At 42.5% G+C, this 22,580-nt stretch overlaps 1 protein-coding gene across 6 annotated transcripts in view; it reads left to right on the top strand.

Moving 5' to 3' along the window:
- Positions 1 to 22,580, top strand: part of FAM193A (family with sequence similarity 193 member A) — a 77,504-nt gene that overhangs the window by 31,169 nt on the left and 23,755 nt on the right. For 4 of the 6 annotated variants that reach the window (XM_054984618.1, XM_054984621.1, XM_054984617.1 and 1 more), the window contains 6 exons: positions 7,504 to 7,657; positions 7,746 to 7,928; positions 10,153 to 10,389; positions 12,776 to 12,962; positions 17,496 to 17,768; positions 18,280 to 18,553. In XM_054984618.1, the coding sequence (XP_054840593.1) occupies positions 7,504 to 7,657; positions 7,746 to 7,928; positions 10,153 to 10,389; positions 12,776 to 12,962; positions 17,496 to 17,768; positions 18,280 to 18,553 (1,308 nt within the window). Of the gene's footprint in view, positions 1 to 4,484; positions 5,652 to 5,809; positions 6,020 to 7,503; positions 7,658 to 7,745; positions 7,929 to 10,152; positions 10,390 to 12,775; positions 12,963 to 17,495; positions 17,769 to 18,279; positions 18,554 to 22,580 lie in introns of those variants that run through there. The other 2 variants (XM_054984622.1, XM_054984620.1) reach the window with 2 other exon arrangements.

The following is a 22,580-nucleotide window of genomic DNA, read 5'->3' as shown; positions in this document are numbered from 1 at the left end:
TGACAAAGTCATGTGGAGGCCCAGGAAAGAAATCTGGCAACAGCCTTTGATGCAACATGTAGAATTGCACGTAAAAAGGCAAAGAAAATGAAAGTATAAAAGTACTTGAAGAAAATTAAGGATCTTTATATCCCAGGTATAAAAAAATTATGTATTTTAAAACTGATGATGACTTGAAGATTATCATTTAATAAATATTTGTAGCATTTACTGCAAAGCTAGACGAGACCATCTCTGGATTTCCCAGATACACAGCAAAATACCGGTGTTGTACATTTTAAAAGATTATTCCCCTGCCTCCAGTGAGCCCTAAAAGGGCATGAATTGTGGGATTTTGAGGATACTCAGGTATAAAATAAAAAAGTAGAAGGAACAGAGGGAGAGGAGAACTTGACTTACTAATGGCTTTTTAGTATCATAGAGAAGGGAGTTAAAGTTCATCTACAGTCTTCCTGTGCAGTCCCACATGGGACTGTGCATGCGCATGCCTGCCGACTTTGGAGATTTTTAAAGCTCAAAACCACTAGGGGCTCCCTTGCCTCTCAGTGCACCTGCGCAGCCGTCTTTCCCACTGAAAACAGCCTCTAAGAGGCGGGGTGCCTCCGACGTACCCTCAGTCCCTCTTTTGCTGCCAACTTGAGAGGTTCTTGCTCACTCTACTTCTTCAGACCCAGAGGAGTTCCTTCTTCCGAGAGATCTTCTTAATCTGTAAGAATGTCAGAGAAAGCCCTATTCAAAAGATGTATTTCGTCTGATAGGAAGATGACTAAATCCGACAGCCACTCCAACTGCCTGTATTGCTTGGGGAGACCCACAACATACAGGCCTGTAAACACTGTCGCACCTTCACCCCGAAGGCCAGAGCAGAGCGGGTGGGTAGACTGCAAGTCTCCTTGTGGCAGCGCACCATGGCGGCGACCGATCCCCCTATAACAGAGAAATCCTCTCTGCAAGGATCAACTACCCTGCTGATACCCAGGCCCTCTGGAGCTAAGACACCTCGCTCTTGCCCTTCTCCGACCCATACTGAGCCCCGACTATCAGACATGAACATGCCGGTTCGGAGCTCCTTGGAACCGACCGCACATACCTCATCGGATCTGACCCCTTTGGACTCGAGACCGGCTTCGGAACCACCCACCAGACTGGATGGTTCCGTGACTCCAGGGCTGTCAGAACCTAGAACTCCTCGGAGTGGAGCCGCATCGGATCATCGGAGTCAAACTGGTAATTCATCGGCTCGGAAACCTTCGGATCTGACGAAATCTTCGGAACCATCAGGTGCTAACCTAGAGAAGAAAAAGAAAAAGAAACATCAATCCTCTAAAAGTGATAAGCAGGTCCTGGAGAGCGTTATTTCTCCACAACCATCAGTGGAACAGCGGGTCGAGACTAGATCCGAACCACCCGAAAAGCGACGTCAGGGCTCTGGGGACCAAATCTCCCCTCGAGACACTCCCAGATCGAAGGGTTCTGGGGAACAGGATGTCTTTCTGATTGAGAAGCCCCCGACGCCATCAGGGACAGCTAGATCTCCCTTCCATGGTTCCTGGTCATCATGCTCTTCCCATAAAGAGGGGGGGTCATGTACGACAAAGAGAAAGCCCATATTATTGGGAGAGAGATAGCCCTTACTCCAGACATCACCATTCCCTAATGGGCTCTACCTCACACTGATATTACAGGAGAGGTTCGTATTTCTCTGATCGCGGAACCAAGGACCGCTCCAGGTCCCCCTCGGTATGAGCTTGCTCTTCTGAGGGATCCAGAAGGACCCCTAGATTTCCGACACTGAATATGATGACTGCACTCGTTATGAAAGGTCATATGAATTCCCACCTTCAAATTCACCTGATAGGGTAATTGGACTGTCGGAGAAGGCATCTCCGACAGATGATTTCTGCGCTTACAACAAACTCCTTCAACATATGGCGAAGGCGCTTGAAATCGAAGTGGCTTCTACAGAACCGCGTTCAACAGACAAGATACTGAAACTGTAGCCTTTCCAGTGATCGAAGGCTTTGTGGATGTGCCCATTTCTGTCTTTACATCCTCCCCCATCCTCACTAGTGACGGAGGACATGCAAGCGAAACTGAAACAAGGATCCCTGTCGGTTCCTTCAGACAAGGAGAGCAGGAAGGTCGATTCCTTGGGCAGAAAGGTCTATAGATCTGCAGCCTTTGGCATCAAGATTGCCAACTATGCAGCAATGATGGCTGCTTATCAGTTATTGCTGTGGAATAAGGTGGCAGTGTTTGTTCCACAATTACCAGACGACCAGAAGATCTTTCTCAGGGTCATTCAAGAGGAAGCGGTCCGTTTGTCCCACCATCAAATCAATGTGAGCAGGAATATGGCAGATACTTCAGCCAGAGCCCTGCTTTCGGCGCTTGTCATCTGCAGATTCATGTGGTTGAGAACGACTGCTCTACCGGCTGAAGCCAGGAACAAGGTTGAAGATCTTCCCTTTGAGGGACAGACCCTGTTCTCAGAGAAAACGGATGACTATTTGTCAAAGAAGTGCAAAGATAGGCTCACAGCACATTCCTATGGTGTTCTTCACCAGCATCAGGCACCTAATCAAACTCAATATCCCTATCATGGGTATAGCTACTAACCACAAAGGCAGTATCAAAGCCCACAATCATCCTTTTCGAGGATGAGACAGGGCAATAAGAACAAACAGGGAGCTCACCAGCAGCAGACCAAAGATCTGGCACACTCTCAGAAGCAATTCTGACAATTACACGGACCTGACCCACTGTTTGGGGACAGGCTGTCTACCTTTTTCTCTGAGTGGTGCCATATTACTTCCAATGTGTGGGTTTTGCAAGTAGTTAAAATTGGATATAAAATTGAGTTCTTACAGTGGCCTGGTCTCTGGCTCCCTACATTTTCATCCCAGAGTACTCTATCTGGGGTAGTGTCTGAGCTATCGGCTCTATTGGAGAAAGGGGCAATTGAGGAGGTCTTAGATACTTCCCCTCCTCTTGGTTTCTATTCTAACCTTTTTGTAGTAGAAAAGAAGGATGGAGGACTCCGCCCTATTCTAGATCTTTGTGAACTGAACAAGTTTGTACGAGTCCGTAAATTTAAGATGACCACTTTACAGATAGTCCTTGCCTTGATACCCCCCAATGTTGGTTTGTGGTCATAGACCTCAAAGATGCGTACTTTCACATCTCTGTTTTTCCAGACCATAAAAAGTTCCTCCGTTTCACTTATGGTACTCATATCTTCCAGTACCGTGTACTCCCCTTTGGGTTATCCACTGCCCCTAGGGTGTTTACTAAATGCATAGCAGTGGTTATTGCCTTTCTTAGAACACAAGGTTGTTGTATATTTCCTTACCTTGATGACTGGCTGATAGTTGGGCAGTTGTCAATTGATGTGGATAGGCAAATTTCCACTATTCTGTCCATTTGTCTAAAATTGGGCCTATTTGTCAACCAAAAGAAATCGAAACTGTCCCCCTCTAGAGTTACCCAGTTCATAGGGGCTGTGATTGATGGAATACGGGATGTCGGTTTCCTGCCCATAGACAGGGCACAAAAGATTAAAGTGCTGATTATGAAATTCAAGAGATGCAGGTTTCAATCAGCTAAGCTTATTCAGGTGTTACTAGGATACATGGCTTCCATTACAGCTGTGATCCCACTGGCTAGGCTTCGGATGCGTCCACTTCAACTCTGGTTTACTGCAGCCTTTTCTCCAGAAAGGGACTCCCAAAATAAGAGATTTAGTGTCCCTCGGAGGGTCCTTCTATCTCTAGATTGGTGGATCGAGGACTTGAACCTTTATAAAGGTGTCAAATTTGGATATAGGCAACCTGAGGTTTCAGTTACAGCGGATGCGTCCACGCTAGGTTGGGGTGCTCATTGTGAAGGGTCTTATGCCCATGACATGTGGGATGAAACGGAATGTGAGGAGCACATTAATCTTCTGGAGTTGAGAGCTGTATTCTATGCCCTAGTCTCCTTTTCAGATACGGTTTGGAAGAAGACAGACCAAATTTTGATGGATAATATGACCACGATGTTTTACTTAAATAAACGGGGGTATGATATCCATGGCATTATGTAAAGAGGTAGTGAAAATTTGGAATTGGGCAATAGACCACTCTCTGTGGCTTTTAGCAGTCCATATCCTGGGTGTAGATAACACTGTGGCAGATCATCTTAGTAGGCTGCAGGGGGACAACCATGAGCGGTCCCTTCAAGACTTGTATCTACGTCCTGTCTTTACAGAGTGGGGGTTTCCAGACTTAGACCTTTTTGCGTTGGAGGAAAACCACAAGACTCCCCGTTATTCTTCCAGAGGAGAAGTCGGCCTCGAGTCTCTTGGGGATGCATTTCAACTAGAGTGGTCCAACCGTCTCCACTATCTGTTCCCTCCGTTTCCTCTGTTAGCCAGGCTTCTCTGCAAGATTCAGATGGACAAAACGTCGGCCATTCTGATAGTGACAGCCTTGGTTTCACATGCTCCTGAGACTCCACAAGTGGATGCATTGCTTCCCGATACGTCCGGATCTGCTGTCGTGGAAAGAGGTGTTCCACCACAGAGTACACACACTCAAACTGACAGCCTGGCTGATCCTTCAGGATGGGGTTTCTCCGAGGGAGTAATGCATGTGCTAGAAAATGCCCGGCGCTTGTCTGCTCGACAGTCCTATTCCCTAAAGTGGAACAGGTTTACTGTTTGGTGTTAGGGAAGGGAGTTGGACCCTTTGACTTCTTCCCTTTCAGAAATCCTTGACTTTCTATGGGGACTCAAGCAAACGGGTTTATCTAACTCATCTGTTAAAGTCTACTTGGCAGCTATTTCTGCCTTTCACCCCCCAGTGGATCGCAGAACAGTGTTCTCTCATTACACTTCAAAGATATTTTTGAAAGGATTGAATAACTTATTTCTCCCTGTCAGGGTGTTAGTTCCTCAGTGGTCTTTACCCCTGGTTTTGACTAGGCTCCTCTCGAAGCCCTTTGAGCCTTTGGCTGCTTGTCCTTTGAACTTTCTTACATTTAAAGTTGCGTTCCTGGTAGCTGTTACTTCAGCTAGGAGAGTGGGGGAATTGGCAGCGTTGTCCTGTGAACCCCCTTATCTAAAAATCCACCCAGAGAAGGTAGTCCTTAGAGCCAAGGTGGAATTTTTACCTAAGGTAGTGCCTAAATTCCACCTTTCTCAGGAGATCTCCCTACTGGTATTTTTCAAAGATCACATCTCCGAGACAGAGAGGGCCCTCCACACTTTAGATGTCCATAGGGCTCTTCTCTTTTATTTGGACCGTGTATGACCCTTTAGGGGGGATTCCCACCTTTTTTTATGCTTCGCAGGGCCAAATAAGGGGGGAAAGGCTAGCTCTCAGACATTGGCTTGCTGGGTGGTCCAGGCTATTATTATGTTGTGTTATAAAACTGCTAATTTACCTTGTCCGTTGGAAGTGCATGCTCATTCCACTAGGTCTCAAGCGTTGTCCGCAGCTCTTCTGAGAGGCGTCCCACTGCAGGACATCTGTAAAGCAGCGACGTGGGCCTCGGCAGACACGTTTGTCAGGCACTACGCCTTGGACGTCCTAGACAGGAAGGAGCCGATAGTGGGTACAGCAGTCCTACAATCAATCTTCCTGTGATGAGCCTTCGTTACCTCCACCCAGGTATTTAAGCTTTGTAATCTCCCATGTGGGACTGCACAGGAAGACTGTAGATGAAAAACAGTGTTGCTTACCTGTAACTGTTGTTTATCTAGGTCTTCCGTGCAGGCACACACACCCTCCCTCCTTCCCCGCTAATTCTCTTGGTACTTACCTTGTAGTGCGGCGGCGAAAGAGGACTGAGGGTACGTCAGGGGCGCCCCGCCTCTTAGAGGCCGTTTTCGGCGGGAAAGACGGCTGTGCAGGCGCACTGAGAGGCAAGGGCGCCCCCTAGTGGTTTTGAGCTTTAACAATCTCCGAAGTCGGCAGGCCTGTGCGTGCGCAGTCCCATGTGTGCCTGCACAGAAGACCTAGATGAACAACAGTTACAGGTAAGCAACACTGTTTTTCCTTTGTTCGTTCATGACCATATTTTCCCCCTCACCAATCTAGAACGTTACAAGATTTTAAAGGCTCCAATCAATTTGCAGCCAAAGTACTCTCAGGGCAGGGAAGGTTTGAAAGAAAAATACTTTTTCTGATCATAATTGCATCTTGAAAGGAGCAGATTGTGTAACAGGTTAAAGTATTCTGGAATTGGGCAGAGGGAGTGGTGAAATTATGCTTGAGGGAGCAGTTCCAATTTCCACCCACCACGTCACCCTCCCATTCGGCTTGGACACGAAGAATACTCACATTATATCACTCATGTTCACTTTACCTGCTGTGGTTCAGGATGAAGTCAGTGGCAAGTTGCTCATCTAGCTCTAGAGCTATATTAACGTACTTGTGGGAATTTCTTATTTTATCTTCTCTCCCACCTCCCAATTTCTTTCTGTTAATGCTAAAGCGGCTGGCCTCCTTTTTGAACACTAAAACTCCTCATTCTGCCAATTGATAAGGGATGCGAAAGAGAGAAATGAGGAGGAAAAGGCGAGGGCATTAACAGAGGGAAAGTACTGCCGCTTGAAATGCCCTGTCTCTAGTTACCACCCACCTTATTTCTGCAGGTAGGGGCACAGAACAGTGTTTTTAAAGTTGAATTTGAAACACTGTAAAATTTCACTGCTGATCCAGTGAAAGTTGTGGCTGTTCATGGATTTTAATTTTTACACCCCACCATTCTCTACAATGAGGACCCAAAGCAGGTTTCTCCTCTCCTCCGATTATCCTCACAAAAACGCTGTGAGGTAGGTTAGGCTGAGAGTCTGTGACTGGCCCATGGTAGAGTGGGATTGTGACTGGCCCATGGTAGAGTGGGATTTGCACCTGAGTCTCCCAGATCCTAGTCTGAAACTGTAACCAATCCACCATGCTGGCTCTCAGTATGGATTTGACTCTTTATGAAACATTCTTATCATGTACACTAATGACTCTTGTCTTACTGTTCCTTTTAAATAAGTTAAAAGAAGTATATTGGAATCCAAAAGAACATCCACATTTAAAATTGCGTATCTGAACAATCTGTCTTGAGAATAAGGCTACCAGTAGTGCAGTGCAAAGATGCTTCCTTTCATGTCCATATTGTACTTTGTGCTGGCATCTTTAATACCCTTGCTTGTGGCATTTTTATCGTCCGTTCTTTCTAGCAATTTATTGCTCTATATCAGATTACTTATCTTTCCTTTTATGGTACAGTTTTTGATCTCAAATTAATAAATGTTAAACCTGTCAACAAATTTCTTATTGAACATTTCAAATCCAGTATTTCTTTTAAGAAGTTCCAGTTGTTGTAAGAAAAGTTTAAATTATAGTAACAGCCTTGTTTCTAGATGAAATTTCCCAGCTGTGAAGTAATGGGAATTATATATTTTAACTCTGTTTCTGCTGTATGTGTGATGGAGCGTTTGATAGAAATAAGGCTTTTTCTTCACAGTAATAGTGAAGATGAGGACGTTGCACCACTATCAGCAAAACTTACTGATATTTACTCCTTTAATAACTTTGATCACACGGATGTTGTCAGAAATGTTGATGGAATCCACAGTGAACTGAATGGTGGAACTGAGAACATGACATTGAAGTATGAGGTACCGTTATTTTCAAGTATGTTTCATACATTTGTCAGATGCATTCCTTCGGAATCTGAAAAGTATCTTTTGCCTTTAAAATGTTTAGCAGTCTCTCCAGGGAAACAGTACTAGTAGCAGTTCATCAGAAGATGAAGCTGAAGAAGCAGATGCTGAAAATGGTAGCGAACTACCGAGAACCCTGGAGGGTGATTTAATGCTTGGCAGAAATGTGCTAAGGGAAAGGGAAGCCAAAAGTGACAGTCCTTTGCCATCATATGCCACTCAGCAGGTACACCTGATTTGGTTCCGAGGACTATTGTAAATAAAATTTAAAACTATATTCTTCCACATGTTCTTACAGATTTGATGTGGGAAATGGGGGCTTTGTTAGGCTTCAGCTTCATTGGACCCGCCCCTCCAATGGTTCCCGTTTTTAGTATGATCATCATAATGTGCCATCCAGTCTTAATTAAAAGGTTGCTTGGAGAGGGTTTAAATCACTTATTTTATAATGCCAAATGGTGGCACCTGTAACTTGGCACCCATTTCATTTGTCTAATTTATAGTCTTCCTCTCAGTCCAAAAATTTCTGTCATAGACGCAGCTCACCTGACTGGGTTAACCTGGTATTGGAACTTCTTCAGAGGAGTATTACTATCTTACCGTGGGAATCATCCACTGGCATGGCATGAGGATAGAGGTTTCTAAAACACAAACCAATTGGGAAACGCTCTCCCGTTTGCAAGAATGATTTTACCTCTGTTTTCTCCTTTTCTTATACTACATTTACTCAATCCAGTGCCATGCCTTACTGCTTTCTGTGCTGCAAGAGTCCATCCCATGCTGCAGCTGTCTTCTTCCTCTGGCCTCCCATTGTCACATCTAACTGAATCACTGCTGTCCATTCAGACATGTGAAACCATTACTTTATATCCCTGCATGGGGTTTCTGCCCTCTCTTATACCCAGCACAAGCCCTTTCACTTCTAAGCTGTCCACTGGCCTTGGCTTTCCCTAGCCCTTTGCACTCCATTCCTGAGAATTCCTTGCTTGCCATTCAATCCTTCAGCTCCACTGTTTTCAGTCACTGGGAGATAGCTCTCTTCCTCATTTAAATGACTTCGCCCACTCTCCTGGCAAGATTTTGGACCTTTATACCAGCATCTCCCTCCCAGAATACCCACATAATGCCTAGTTCTCTGGTCCTTCAAATCTGTATTTTATGCTTAAGTAACCTTGTCAAGGTTTAGCTAAATCCATGTAGCTTCATTTTGTCACATCCCTTGTTACCCATGCTCTGTTTTTTCCTTCTCTGTCAAAATCAGCAGATGTTTTTTGTTTCCATTACTTCGTAAAACAGCAAGAGCATTATAAATAACATGCACAGTGTTACACCACTCTCTCTTTCTGTACGCACACACTCTTGAATGCACAGCAGAAAATCCAGAATAAAAATGTCATATTAGAATGCCGAGTAGCTGGGTTTTTTTTACTGTTAAAGTTTTTGTTTTCCTTGAGTGAAATTGTTGGTAGATGTTTAACCATAATTTGATTTTAATTGGGTAGGATTGTGGGGGGCCAAATGAATTTGTGGGGGGAGCTGTCCTGTGGACCACTAGTTAACCATCCTTATTTTCAGATACATATGTAATTGTGTTCAGTTCCTGATTAGCAATGAATAAGAACTTACAGACCCATTCTTGGGCTGACTGAACTTCAGTTATTTATAGCTGATTTCAACAGTAATCTGTGTGAATATTACAAGTATGGAAAACATAATTATTTCTGTCATGTAACACACAGACCCTATAGTTTAAAGCTAGGAGATGTGCTGAACCCTACCTTCTCTACCAGCGACTGCAGAACCATCATTTAGACAGAGTTTGCTATTGTTTCTTGTTGCTTGAGTCTTTGCTGGAGACATTCTCGTGAATTCCCGCATCCATATGTCTGGCTTCACCTTCTGATTCTGGCAGGTGCTTCCTATTTTTGGAAGGGACTTTACCATTTGATGTAATACTGTTTATTAGTTTGAAATGTAAATATCCCACCAGCTAACCCCACAAGTTGTCGTTGCTGCTTTAACAATAAGCAGTAAACCGTCCTTCAATTCCTGTTAACATTTAAAGTAAGCTCTATGGGGCGGGGGCCTACTTTATTTCTTATGGCTTTCTTTACTATTTACTGGAAAAGGTAGTTTGAAAATTGGGTATACATATACGTATTTCTTTCCTTTTTTATTATGGCATGGTCTTGAAATTTGATGTCCTGTAAATATCCGAAGTCACATAAATACCAGTGACTACTCTGCAACCCTACCAGAAAAATAGTTTAAAGATAGGGCAGTAACTCGTATAAAATTAATATGGCTTTGAGCTTATTTTTGTAAGAATGGCACATTCTGATACCATTTTAAAAACCACTGAAGCAACTTCTTGTAAAGTTAAAGAAATGTTTCATTTTTCCCCTGTATGATTAGAGTTGCACACTGTTCTTTTTTTAAATTGTTTGTAGGCTGATCAAGGTTCAATTTGTTGTGAATGCCATGCCTGTAAACAGGAAGCGTCTGATGCTGAAACAAGATGTCTTCCTGCTGGGCATCAGTTTAGGATCCCAGAAAATTCTGCCCATCCTGCTCTTCACCTTTATCCTCACATCCATGGACAAACACCCTTGCATACTCTGCCTCATTTACCGCCTCCACTAATCCATCCCTCATTATATACAGCATCCTCCTCTTCACAGAGTAAGGTAAGTCTATACAGCAGTTGTCCACAGATTTCCAGGAAACAATTTCTGAACAACTGCATTTGATCAGTTAAAAAAATTTGACATGCTCTCTCAGCGAATGTTATCAAATGTTAGTCAGCAAGACAGAATTCATGACCAGAGCAGGTACTTCACAGGTCTAAAAAAATAGTTGCTGTAACTATTAAAAACAAACGAAAAAGCACGTGAAACTTATCAATTAAAATGCAATTACAGAATTATATTTTAATAACATTAATTTTGTGTTAAGATTATATTATGTAAGATTGCGAAGGTTTGATTTTCTCCTTGCAAATATTCTGTCAAAAATGCCTTCTGGTTTGCCAGGACATATATTTTGCAGACTTCGTGATCATATAGACAGGCTGAATTACAAACAGCTCTATATTGGAAAATTCAGGAATTTAGCATGCGAGGTGATATATTTGTTAATTATGTTTCCCGTGTGGATACTGACTATTGTGATAGTTTGATTAAAAATAAGTGTTTTTCTAAACCTAATTCCTGTTTACAGGAATTTTGTTGGGGTTGTTCGATTTTGAGAAATAAACAATAGAAGGAAAACTGTACAAATGGAATGAAAGAGGTGAAATGTTCCAGAGGAGACAGTCTAGGAAGCTGCAAGCAAGAATGCCTGTCTGTCTCTTAAAGAAATGAACTTCAAACTCAGCCAAATTACTTGTAGTACTAAAGAGTAGGAATGCGCTGTCTCATTTGTCTGTAAAAAATATGTTAAGTAAAATGTCTTGAAATGACAGTGTGCGCCAATGGCAGGGTCTAATACATTTTTTCTTGTAAAAATAGTATTATACAAGTGGGGGATCTTTGAGGACTTGCCAGGGGAGGGGATTTTCCTACTTCCTTTCTACCTCTCACTATTCCTCTTTACCTCTCCCATTCTCTCCCATCCTTAAATCTCGTCCCCCACCTTCTCCCCAGAAGCCCCTCCCCTTCCGTTCTCTCACACCCACCTGCCTGTTTCTCACCCTGGTAGCCTCTGTAATTGCCCCCCACCCCCAAATCTGTCTGGCCATCTTTTTCTATTTCCCTCTCCCATTTTCAGCTTTTCCTTTTTACCTTTTTTGTTCTCCGCCTCCAGCTTTACCTTTTCTTTCTCCTACATTTTAAAAATTCTCTCTCTCTCTTTCCCTTCCCTGCATTGATTCTAACTGAAGGTTGGAATCATGGGCAGTATTGGTTGAGGGTTGTCTAGCAGCTGACAAAATTAGCTGCCAAGATATCACAATATAGCCTCTTTATATTTTGGTGGCATTCTTTTTTTAATGGTTTATTTCAAAATAAGCAACAACGAATGCAACAATAGCAGTGGCCGGTCTACATGTAGGCTTCTATGAAAAGTCTTCAAATATCTAAAAATAAATCCATACAGAGTTGTCATCTGTATGCTAGTCATTCAAATGTTGATAAAGCAGTAAGTTTCTTAATCTGTTGAGTTACGGGCGGTGGGCATTTGTCTGTGCAATGCTGTGATATAAGACTTTTAGCTGAAGTAGATCACTGAGGGTCTGTTTTCGTTGACCATCAGTTAAACTCTAGGAAACAGGCAAATAATTTAGAAGTACATAAACATCTTCAAGAACCAATGGATATTCTAATACAAAATTAATATGACCTGCTCACCAAAAGACTGAATAACTGGATATATCCAAATCATATTCTTAAGAGATGTGTCCTATAAGTTGCAATGCCAGCAATTAGAAACTATAAAAGCCCCAAGCCTGCAGCTTGTAAATACGTAAAATGGATACAGAAGATGTGTCAGTCTGAAAGATTGATTTGTTTAATTAATTTATATCCCACTTTTCTCTCGAATGAGGGACCCAGAGCAGTTTAAGCTGCACCAAAGGCCTCTGGGACAAAGGAGCAGAAATGCCTGCTTGTGATACTGAAGCCATAGAAGATAGCGGCGCATAGTTGTAGCCACCAGGACTTAGAGCAGCTCAATTTCTATGGATTATTTTGGAGTATTCATCCCAGGATTTTCCCAAGAATCACAGTTAGGTGGGGGCCAGATGTCAGCAAATGTATTTTTATTTTGTGATTTACCACAGGTGCTCTTGTTAGATTTGTTTGTAGGGAAATAAAGTCCACTGACATCCTGGGTAGTGGGTCTCTTCTGTGCTTGTTGCCACTCATTGTGATTGACAGAGCCCTGAGGAAGGCGTATGAAGAAGTTATATTATTAACTACTTCTTGTTGACCCAGATGGCTGTAGCACGTGTCCTACCATTCTGCTCAACAAACTTTTGAAGTCTTCTTCCATCGCAAAGTTTTCCTTGAATACGACTAGTGATTTTGAGCAGATGCAAATAAGAAGAATGTTAATTAGAAAATACTCTTGTCTTAGGCACTGGTCCAGAATCATGCAAACAAGTATCAAGCCCTCAGTACATCACTCCAAGATCATATCTACCCAAGTTGTTTTGGGAATACTCCAGACTGGAAAAGTTCTAAATTTCTAAGCATTTGGGAATCTGAAGTCATGAATGACAAGAACTGGAATTCCTCTACCTTTTTGCAAGATGTGCTTCCTGGTAAGAGTAAGGTTATTCTGCTTTGCTCTCAGAAATTGCATTTTGATTCTGGAATATTGAAATCTGTTTTGATAGTAAAGCTATTTTGTTCTTGGCTTGAACAAGATTTACTTTTTGGATTCCCTTTTAGGGGTGTTAATTGTTGAACAATATGAGAGAAGAGATCAGAATTGAAGAATTGGCTGTTTTGCCTGTGATAGTTAACGTTTTGGCATTGTCGAAATCGAGGGCCTAGAAGAGATTGTAAGAGGGGAAAGCAGTAGTCCCCCCCCATCACAGCTTTGCCTTTAGTAACGGAATTTATAGAAGAATGGTTTAATCAGCTCTGTTTCTGCATACTGATCATCCTTCCTTCCTTTTTGTGTGGTGGTGGTGGTTGCTGCAATGGAGATGAATTGTTTTTAGTTGCATACATAGAACATAATCGAGTCAAAACATATAATCAAGTCAATTTGCAGCTTCCATTCTGGAGTATTGTAGAGTCTGGAGTATCATAGAGTCTGTGCTAATGTTCATTTATAAATAGATTTTTTAATTAAAAAGATGAGGTTTCATAAACAGCAGCCACAGTCCAACACTGATTTAGGTGTGCTTAAGCCCTTCTGTTTCAGCCAGTTATTAATTCTGACCAGGGTTTTAAGTACTGCATTTGTTTTCAGGTGAGGGCCCCTGCTGCATGACTTCTGTTCCGTTATTGGAGGAGGAGACTGATGTACTAAGGAAGGGCACTACCTTTTGTACCTTGCCAGAGCAGTGTTTAGGTGGTGCTGTGTGCTTCCATTTCCCCACTTCTGCACGAAATTGCCTTCACCAGGCTGGTTTTTGCTTTTTCATCTTGTGAGGGGAAAGATAGACAGATGCAACTGGGGTGGGGGGGAATGCACACTGAAGGGAGGTTTTTGGCCTGAAAAACACTAGAGGTGAAGTGAGCAGCCTTTCTGCAGCCATAGACATGAAGTACCAGACTGACAGTTCCTTTACAGGCAATGCTTCTGCTGTCATAGGAGGGTTATGATGGCTCAGTGGAAGAGCCTCTGCTTTACATGCAGAAGGCCCCAGGTTCAATCCCTGGCATCTCCCATTAAAAGGACCAGGTAATAGGAGGGGATGTGAAAGACCTCTCTGCCTGAGACCCTGGAGAGCCACTGCCAGTCTGAGTCAATACTGACCTTGGTGGGCCAGGGGTCTGATTCAGTATAAAGCGGCTGCATGTGTGTTCAAGTCTTACTGAGTATGAAAAATAAACTTCTAAATACTGCAGTCCAAATACAAATACGACTCTTGGTTATTATCCTCATATTGAGGAGTAATTGGGTTGGTGGTCTTTGACAATCTAGTAAGTACATATTGCAGACTGGGGTGGGGGTTGCAGTCATGATCCTTGCATACTAGATGCCAGCTAGAGTTGACAGTCTCAACCACTAGCTAATAAATATTTTTTAAATGATTATGTTTTTCTGTTGGTGAAATACTGTATTACAGGTATCCATTGCATTACTGTACTGCAGACAGACAGTAGAACAATTACATAAAAGGACGTGTAAATCTTTAACGTGAACTCTTGCTGTCCAGGAACTGGCCTGGACTCATGGCAGTCGACCCTCCCCCTGGTGTCCCATAGGACACCAGCCACATGGAGCAGCCCTGGCGCCTCTCCCCCTTTTATCGCCCTGCAGCCCTGCTTTTGGGACAGGAATGTCTTTTGATGCTGGGGTTGGTGGCTGGAAGCAACAGGCTGGCCGGCAGCTCTCGCTGACTGCAGGAGAAGCTGCGCTGGTGGATGGTGTCATTGGCTGGCTCCCGTTGAGCCCCCACTGCGCTAAGCCTCAACCCTGTAGCACTTGGAGGCTCTCAGGGAAGTGTTGGGTGAGGCCAGGAAGAGCACAGGCACCCAGGCCAGGCCAGGCCAGGGAAGGGCCTTGGGCCAGATGCCCAGCCACTGGCTTGTAGAGGCCCAGGGAAGGGACTGTGGAGATGGGGCTGCACCTTGGGCCAGGTGGTGGTGCAGCCTGAGCCATGGGGGCGAGTGGATGAAAGGGGTGGGGAAAGGCGTGCGAGGCCAGAATGCTGAAGGGTCAGGACTCCTGAGAAGCCGGCAAGAGGAGGGCCAGGCTGCTGGAACTCCCCTCTGCCCTTCCGGTCTGAGGCCTGGCCAAGGGTGATCACACCGTCACATTGAAAACAGGCTACAAGAAAAAAAATAGCCCTATAAAACATACTTCAAATGCAGCCTATCTAAATTGTACTCGTCGTCGTCGTCCCCCCCAATTTAAAACCAACTGAATGTAGACACATCGTGCTTTTTTAAAAAAAAATCCAGCAAGGTAACATGGAGTGGCAAAATAAAGCCAGATCCCAAAACGTTACTTTAGTTGCTGATTTCGGTGTTCTGTCTGTATGGACGCAACACAACTGGGCAGCTTTTGGTTTTAAGAAAAGTGGAAGAAAGTCATAGAATTCGGCAAAGCACACGGGGTTAGATTCAGCCAGTTCTTCCTCTCGATCGCATCTAATTTCCTTCCTTGCTGTAGACCCCGTCGCACCTGCCTCTTTCTCCGTGCAGGGCCCATGAATCCCCAGCATGGCTTTTTGGTGGTCAAAGGGGACCTCCCCCCCCCCCAGTCCAGTAGCTCACAAGCTGATTGGCTCCAACACATAGTTTGAACTATAGCACCTGGGGATATTTTTTTCTGGTAGACAACAAGACTTGTTCTGAGAATAAAATGTAGGGAAGGAGAATGATATAAGCGGCTTTGGGTCCCCATTGTGGAGAAAGGTGGCAGGAAGTAGTAGTGAAGGGAAAGTGATATGAGGGAAGGTGAGGTCCTCACAAGTTTTTGCAGGTTTCCCACTGTGCAACTGGGACCGGCCCAGCGACCAGCAATGCGCAAGTGGGCCGTAGTTTTCTCGGGTAGAAGCTGCCGGGAGCAGGGAAGGAGGGAAACCGTAGCGAGGGGGGCAGATAAAGGTAGTTCTGCTGATGGGTGGGGAAGAGGGAAGAAGGCAGGGAAAAGGGAGAGGCTAGGAGGGCTTTCTGGGAAAGGAAAGAGGAAAGAGAGGGAGAGGAGGAAGTGAAATCTCCCCTGCAAGTTTTTGCACATTCCCACTTGTCATATCTACATTTAACTGTTCTGTTCATCAGTCACTGCTGTGCTCTGTATAGCATTTGGCAGGAGGATGTGTTCCTGATGATACATTCTAAATTCCCTAATCTGTATTTCTCCTTTGCAAAACTGAGATTGGAATGTGAAGGCACTCTTCCTCCCTCCTGGCACATGTGTAATAGATACTTACCAGCACGATTCAAAAATATACAAGAGGGAGACCTGGTATGAGGCATTGGGTAGAACGTTGGAAGGAGTGGAGATATCCCTGTTCAAAGCCCCATTCGGCCAAGATCAGTACTTCTTAGCCGGACTCCACAAAGTTTTGGAAGAACATGATGCAAATATAATTTAAAAATTGCCTGGCTTCCTACATTTTGGACACATTAGACAGCACAGTACATGTTCTGCAGATCGTAGTCACAGATAAACAACCTCTGAAATAGGAATGTTGACTCCTGTTACATAGCCCATCTTCTCTACCCCTCTTAGCTATACTCTATAAGTCACATTCAGTGCATGTCAAATTGTCTTGTAGATGTTAAGAGGGCATAATTCATTTCTGTGCTAACAAGATGAACAGGAAGTACATTCAGACTACTGAAATTTCAGTTCCTTTAAAAAAACATTAATTATGGTCTTAGAACAGTCAAAATGTTGGTCAGCTTTGTCATGCCAACCGTAAACCAATTTTAAGAGTAACTCTGAACTGTAACCCTAGTTATGGCTGAGTGGCAGAATATTTAGCCATTCTAGGTCTTAGCATGGATCACACCTTTTAAAAATCCCATTTATGCTAAGAGCAAAGTCCCTGATAGCCAGTAGTTGACTGCTGCAACATGCTGTGCGTAAGGTTTGCCTTTGAAATAACATGGACGTTTCTGAATGTTGCAGGATTTTGTCACGGACCTGGAATGAATGCCGTGGTTTCATCAACTCTCTTGGTTGTGCATTTACCAGGCGCTGGTCTTGATCTTTGAAAGCTGCCCTGAGTCTGCCTGGTGTAGGGGGTGCCTTCTCTTATATCATACTCTGGAGAGATGTTGCTTTGAGTACCACTATTTTTAAAATGAGGCTGTTAGTAGTAATATCTTTTAAGGCTGCTATTGTATATCTTTTGTGTGTGTGTGTGTCTAAAAAATGTACTGATCTAGCTATCAAAATCAGCCTTCTCATTTGCTGTGGCTGTGTTTGGCTGTTGCATTCTGAAGAGCAATTTAGAACGTAAAGTTCACTTTGATTGGCTGCCGCAGCAGATTGCACGAGCAGCTGAGCATTTGTACTAGTCAGATTAGTATATTGCCTAACCCTAAATTTAAAATGCTTATGGGCAAACAGTGCAGTGTTTTGCAGGTTACTGAAGGATTGAACTTTGGTTATATTAATAGAATTCTGTTAACTGTTCCCTGCTTCTTTCTTCCATTTAAAGGCAGTGATACAGTAGCACCAACACTCTTGGAAATGAAACCTAATGAACTTCCTGTAATGTCTAGTAATGAAGGAATTGTAGTGACTGATAGCAAGAAGAGGGAAAATGTGTTAAAGAAAAAATGTCTGTACCATTTCCAAGACGCTGTTATGGACACTAGCAAAGTTGTTATGGCAACTTCTTCTGCAACCTCTTCAGTCTCATGCACCCCAACTACAGTGCAGTCAAGCAACAACCAGTTTAAAGTTTCATCTAAAAGATTGTCATCACTAGGTAAACTTTTTAAATTGGAATTCAGTAAAATACAGCATATTTTATCTTTCCGGTATACCTGCAACATGTGATTATGGCCCATGGAAATGTCCAACTTCAGTGGCACAATTGTTTTGTAAAAGTTCGTACTAACTTTCATTTTGGCATAATGTTCAAGGGAGATACCACATTACAGTTGATTTACTATCTCTCTTCCCTCTAACATTGCATGCAGTAGCTGCACAAATGTTCAAATTTGAAATGCACAGTTGTGTCCTGAACATGCACACTACCTTGGATTCTGATATTTCAAGGCAGACATGGTGCATTTTCCGTTTGTCTTTGAAAACGTCTGGATAAACTGGTCTTCAGATTTGCAACATAGAATTTCATTCAGATTCCTAAGTGTCCTGAAGAGATTCCATGGAGCAAACAAGGGTCATACGAAAGTCGCAGTTCTATAGCAAAAATTGCTGTTTTAAGAGTCTGAGCTAGACAGTAAATAACAGCTATTTTCTCTTTTCATATTTAGGTCAAGTATTCCACAGTATCAATACACATGATCACTCTTCATCGGCTGTGCCACAAACCAGTTCTACTTGTTTAGCATCGCTACCTTCTCTCTCTCCTGTGGTGCTTTCTCCAACTTCTGCTCCTCATCTCCAAAGTCCTGATGCTCCATCTTTCTCTGAGGTTACTGCAGCCGCTTCTGGCTTTGGGGATCCCTGTTCAGATCTTTATTCTACAACAGTTGCACCTCCTTCAACTACCGAAGATTTGATCAGTGCTCCATCCAGAGCCTGCAGGTAAGATTTTGTTCTTTGTCTTTACACTTGTCTTTTCAAGTTATAGTAAAAACAAAGAGGGGTTGGTCACAGCTCAACCATATGTGTCTTTAATGCTTAGATGGTTTCCAGTAGTTGCAGCAGCTGAGAAATTTTATTTCTGGAATGTGACTCTTGTGTTTGTTTGCACATTTTAACTTGTTTGACTGCTCCCCCTGTATTGTGATCCAAGTGCGAGTTCTTTGTATCTGATGTATGTGTGTGTTATGTGCTGTTAGGTTGCCTCCGATCCATGGCGACCCTATGAATAAAAGACCTCCAAAACGTCCTATCTTTAACAGACTTGCTCAGATCCTGCAAACTGGAAGACATGGCTCCTTTTATTGAGTCCAGCCATCTCATTTTAGGTCTTCCACTTTTCCTCCTGCCTTCCACCTTTCCTAGCATTACTGACTTTTCCAGAGAATCTTGTCTTTTCATGATGTGACCAAAGTACAATAGCCTCAGTTTTGTCAAACTGGAGGGTGTGACTTCTTTTATTTAGTTAAGCGGTCTCATTTTGGGTCTTCCTCTTTTCCTACTGCTTTCATCTTTTCCTAGCATTGTTGACTTTTCCCAGAAGATAGATTCAGGTGGGTAGTCATGTTGGTCTGTAGTAGTAGAGTATGATTTGGGTCCAGTACCACCTTAGACACTGAATGCACAAGCCCTCCTGCCGGACGCTCTCTTCATTCCCTTGCCTCCCCGACAGGGCCTAAGCTCTGCAAAAGGCGAAGAAGGGAGGCTCATTGGTTGTCGCTCCTTCTGACTCTCTGTATCTGGAAGTCAGAGGAGTGCTTTAACTCCCAGTAAACCCTTGCAAGACTGCCAGTTACCCTCTCCTGGGTTCCAAGGGTGAGATACTCACAAGTAGAACAACTAAGCTTGGAAAAATAAGTACTTTATTATACAGTTTAATTAAATTCTCAGTTAAAGTCATTCCAGTAGAAGTCTCAGCAGTTCTGAAGCATAAAACAATAAAGCTATCTGAGCTAGGTCGTACAACTGTTACCTGGAGCTGACTTGTTCTTTGGCTCCTCTTCATAGATGGTTTGAGTAGCAGCCGGGCAATACACAAGCAAGGCACCAAAACGCATCCAATTGCTGTTGTCACGGCCATCTTCTGTTCTATCTCTTAATTAGAGATAGGCTTCGGGCTCACATGGGCCAGGCAGGAGGCCAGTTTCTGGTAACTTTCCAGAACTGATCTAAGTGCTCTTTACTCCCCGCTCCCAGTACTAAAATCAAGCTGTATCACTCTGTGGTTGAAACGATCCTGAGTTGTTAATTGGAATGTCTTTTACCGAGGTGTGCCGAGTTAACAGAACTAAGTTCTGAGCAGTTTCATTAACTCATGACGCACCAGGGCTACTGGACCCTAATCTTACTTGTCTTTTCCCAGTGAGTCTTGTCTTCTCATGATGTGACCAAAGTAGTCTCAGTTTAGTCTTTTTAGCTTCTACAGAGAATTCAGGCTTGATTTGATCTAGAACTCACTTAATTGTCTTTTTGGAGGTGCATGCTATCCCTAAAACTCTAACATGGTGATGTTCTTGTATGCAGTCATCCAGTTGCCTGAAGCATGTGTTTGCAATGAACAAATGTTTATTTTCCAAATGTTTGTCCATTAGTTCCAACAAAAAGGCTTCTAGTTAAATTGTATATTGATCTTCAAAATTTTCTGTATTATCATATGAGTTTGTGACCAAAATTTTTTTGCTTTAGAACAAGTCCAGCAAAGATGATAAAATGTGCCTTCATGTTGCTCATATTTTCAACATTTGTTTGACATACCTTTACTCATATTTGCTAATTTATCAGGAGACGTATACCACTGATACATCATTTTATAAAAGTTTTCTTTAAGTGTGGAATTCAAAGTGAATTTGAGCACCTTTACCCACATATTTTCCCACTGGTCCATTTGTTTATTATACCCAAAATTTTTAGCCCATTTTACCGTAGTCTTTCACACATTCTTCTTCCATTTCAAATTTCAACAAAAGTTTATACGTTTTAGAAATAACGTGTTCATCATTTGTATAAAGCTCTTTTTCAAACTTTGTCTTTTTGTAGTCAACCCCATAATTTTTTATTTGATTTAAACCTTTCCAATAATTGTGCATAGAAAAACCATTGACATTTATAACCTTTAGCTGTTAGATCTTCCCTTGTCTTCAATTTACAATCTCCTTGTGAGAACTCTCATAAATCTCCATAAGTCAACCATCCCTGTTTAGTTGTCATTTCGCCTCAATAAAATGCTTCCTGTGTTGAAATCCAAAGCAGGGTCTTCTGTGACAGTCTTAGGTTATATTTCTTCCAAATTCTCAAGATGGCTCACCTAATATAATGATTTTTGAAGTCCACGTTGATCTTTGCTTTATCATATCACAAATAAGCATGCCATCCAAATCTCAGGTCATAAACTTCCAACGTCAAGAGCCTATCATTTCTCAGAAGCATGCATTCCTTCATCCTCATTAGACATGAGGCAGTGAAATACAACTTCAAATCCAGTAAACCTAGGCCATTTCTCTCCTTCACATCTTGTAAAATTTTGTATTTAACTCTTGGTTTTTTCCTTGCCATATAAATATTGAAATATTCTTTTGCGCTGTTTAAATGGTACTTCTGAAGTTAAAACAGATATTGTCTGGAACAAACATAGCAACCTAGGTAAAACATGCATCTTGATAACTGCTATTCTCTCCAACAAGGACAACTGTACTTTAATCCCATCTTAACCTATCTTTTTTATCCCATCTTACGTACCTTTTTTAATTTCTGTCCATGTCTTAACATAATTATTTTAAAATAGCATACAATTCATCCCCGTCAGTGTGGTACCTAAATATTTTACCTTTTTTTCAACCTTAAAACCTGTTATTTCCATCAATTCTTCCAGGGTTTTAGTATCCATATTTTTCGTTAGCATTTTTGTTTTCTGTTCATTTATTTTGAAACCTGCAAGAGTACCAAACTCTGTCAAATTCTGCAGAACGAAAAGAGAAAGAAGCTAGAAAAGTAGATGAACAGTTAACCACAACTGTTTAAAGATAAGAAAAATATAGCAATTATTCTAGGTCATACCAAAACTATATAGTTTACAAGTGTGAAATAATAGTGCTCTGGCCACAAAGACTGTATAAAGCACTGTACTGTGCTACAGAAATTGACTGTCATATCAGGTAATATGTTTCGAGTGGAAGAAAGAAACAATCATACTCCAAACCACAAACATTTTACCCCTGCCCCCTATTTCTTACATTCCTTGCTCTAACATACAACTAGGCTGGCAGAACATGTTTTTGGTCAAAATCTAGCAGTATATTTTAAGATGAAACTTGATATGCAGACATGAGCTTTAGTTAACAAACCCTTTTGATTTCTTTTGAAAACTAAAAAAAAAACCTAAATCAGTTATTACAAACCAAGAAACTACAGAGATTGTAATTCTCAGACTGATTTTGCTTGCACTTGTGCATCTGGAGGATATGGGGATCCATTTAATCCTCACAACAACCCTGTGAGGTCGGTTAAGCTGAGAGTATGTGACTGGCCCAAGGTTACCCAACAATCTTTCATGGCAGAGTGAGGATTTGAACTCGGGTCTCCTAGTTCCTAGTCCGACACTGTAGTCACTGTACCATGCTGGCTCTCCATGCTTTCGTAGGCCGGAAGGGGGCAATTCTGTTCATATTTATATGGGAGGAAATTCACCTGCACAAAGTGGAGCTGGATTTCAAGTAAGTGGTTGCAGGATCAGAGTACAGAAGTTGGCTATTAAGCCACTTGGAAACTAAAGGTTTTCCTGCCAGTGGAAGAGGGCAGGTGAGTCTCATGCTAAGTTTGGTGATAGCGACAGTGGAGCCTTACGATCTGTACGTATGATGAAAGAGTAAAGCAGGCAAAGTATAATTCGAATTCTTGGTTCTTCCCTTAAAAAAAAGAGTATGCGATTTGTCTTGTGATAGAGTTTGAAGTTCTTGTTCCTTCTTCCTTCAAT

The sequence above is a fragment of the Eublepharis macularius genome, chromosome 7, assembly GCF_028583425.1.
Source record: "Eublepharis macularius isolate TG4126 chromosome 7, MPM_Emac_v1.0, whole genome shotgun sequence".
NCBI lineage: Eukaryota > Metazoa > Chordata > Lepidosauria > Squamata > Eublepharidae > Eublepharis > Eublepharis macularius.
Note: the sequence above shows the minus strand (reverse complement) of the source record. Positions and strands in the feature narration are given on the sequence as shown.